Source organism: Delphinapterus leucas, chromosome 8 (genome assembly GCF_059928025.1).
Source record: "Delphinapterus leucas isolate spDelLeu-1000000601 "Yukka" chromosome 8, BTC_Dleu_Yukka2, whole genome shotgun sequence".
NCBI classification, from domain to species: Eukaryota; Metazoa; Chordata; class Mammalia; order Artiodactyla; family Monodontidae; genus Delphinapterus; species Delphinapterus leucas.
The window spans coordinates 4326026-4327499 of record NC_143136.1 but is presented as its reverse complement, the minus strand read 5'-3'; the positions used below and the strand labels follow the sequence as shown (position 1 = coordinate 4327499).

The 1474-nt window shown below is 59.1% G+C and overlaps 1 protein-coding gene across 1 annotated transcript; it reads left to right on the top strand.

Annotated features, from left to right (window-relative positions):
* The first annotated feature begins 213 nt into the window (after window positions 1-213).
* LOC149748494 (serine/threonine-protein kinase MARK2-like) lies at window positions 214-1197 on the top strand. Its single transcript, XM_089916073.1, has one exon. It carries the CDS (start codon window positions 214-216, stop codon window positions 1195-1197), a length of 984 nt encoding a protein of 327 aa, XP_089772199.1.
* Window positions 1198-1474: the final 277 nt, after the last annotated feature.

The window sequence follows — 1474 nt, the reverse complement described above, 5'->3', positions numbered from 1 at the left end:
AAACTGCTGGAGGGGATTGACACGGAGGAGACATTGTTCCTCATGATGGAGTACCTCAGTGGGGGGGACGTGTTCAGCTATTTAATGACCCATGGCCGTATGACAGAGGCAGAGGCCTGAGGCCTGTTCCAGCAGCTGGTCTCCGCCCTGCAGCACTCCCTGCAGCACGTGCCCCAGGACCTAAAGCCACCGAATCTCCTCTTTGATTCCAGCATGAATATAAAGCTGACAGACTTTGGCTTCAGCAGCAAGTATGATGACGCTGCCAAACTGGACACGATCTGCGGCACACTCCCGTATGCTGACCCAGAACTCTTGCTGAGGCAGAGCTACAGCGGCCCTGCGTTGGACGTGTGGAGCCTGGGAGTAGTGCTCTACACCATGGTAACTGCGTGCTGGCCCTTTGTGGGAAACGACTTCCACGAGCTGCGGACGCAAATCCTACAAGGGCAGTACCCCATCCCACCTTACCTGTCTTTGGAGATAAGGGGTCTATTACAAAAAATGATTGCCCTCAACCCCAGTGACAGAGGCACCTTACCTGACCTCATGAGGCATCCATGGGTGAACATGGGCCCGAAGGAGCCACTCCGGCCACCCTGTGAAGAGGACTCGGGGGTGACAATGGTGAGGACTCTGGGCATGACTCGCGATCAGATCCAGGACCCAGGAACAGGCAGTGTGAGCTCCATGAAACCAATGGTGGGGTCCTCCATCATAACTGCGAGGCCCTTCCCTGCCAGGGACCTCAGTGGCAGTGAACGTGAGCCTTCTTCAAGCCCTGAGTTGTCCACCCTGCTAACCAGGTGGCTCTACCAGGGAGAAAATGTGCAGTTGCAGGAAGACCAGCAGGCAGGGCAGAAGACCAGTGAGCCTGCCTGGCCCCCTCCCAGCCTGGAGTCGATGACTGCCACCCCCAGCTCAGCCTACCAGTGTGGCCCTGGGACATCCCCCTCCACCAGCAGCAGGATTGGAGCCCCAGAGGGAACCAGCTGCCCCCCGGGTGTGCCCAACGCTGGAAGGTCCTCCCACGCTGGGCAGCCTGAGAGTATGTCCTCATCCACTCCCTCTGGCCACAGCCAGAAAAAGCAAGTGGCGGCTGGGAGAATCAGGAACTTGATATTAAAACACCATTGTTGCAAGCTGCCCGGCGAGAGGCGTCATAATAAAGTGAGCCCACCTGAGCCCCACGGATGACCGAGGCAGGAAGGTCAGGCCGCCGCGCTCCCTGGGACCCGGTCCAGTGGAAGATGAGTGTGTTCTCTGCACGGCCTTCAGAAGCACCGTATCCAAGACCCTAGCCAGCTCAGAGGATGGTCCGGAGCAGCCCAGGCGACCGAAAGAGAGGCCACCGTGGCTGCAGGTCCGCCCCTCAATCCCCACCGGGGTGAAACTTCAGAGACTGGACTGTCATTCCTGGGGCACGTCTCCCCTCCCCCACTCTTCTGTCTTCCGTGTCGGTGGCGGAGGGGGA

Bases quoted from the DNA above. Each gene is read 5' to 3' on its own strand.
- LOC149748494 (XM_089916073.1), top strand. From the start codon at position 214: ATGAATATAAAGCTGACAGACTTTGGCTTCAGCAGCAAGTATGATGAC.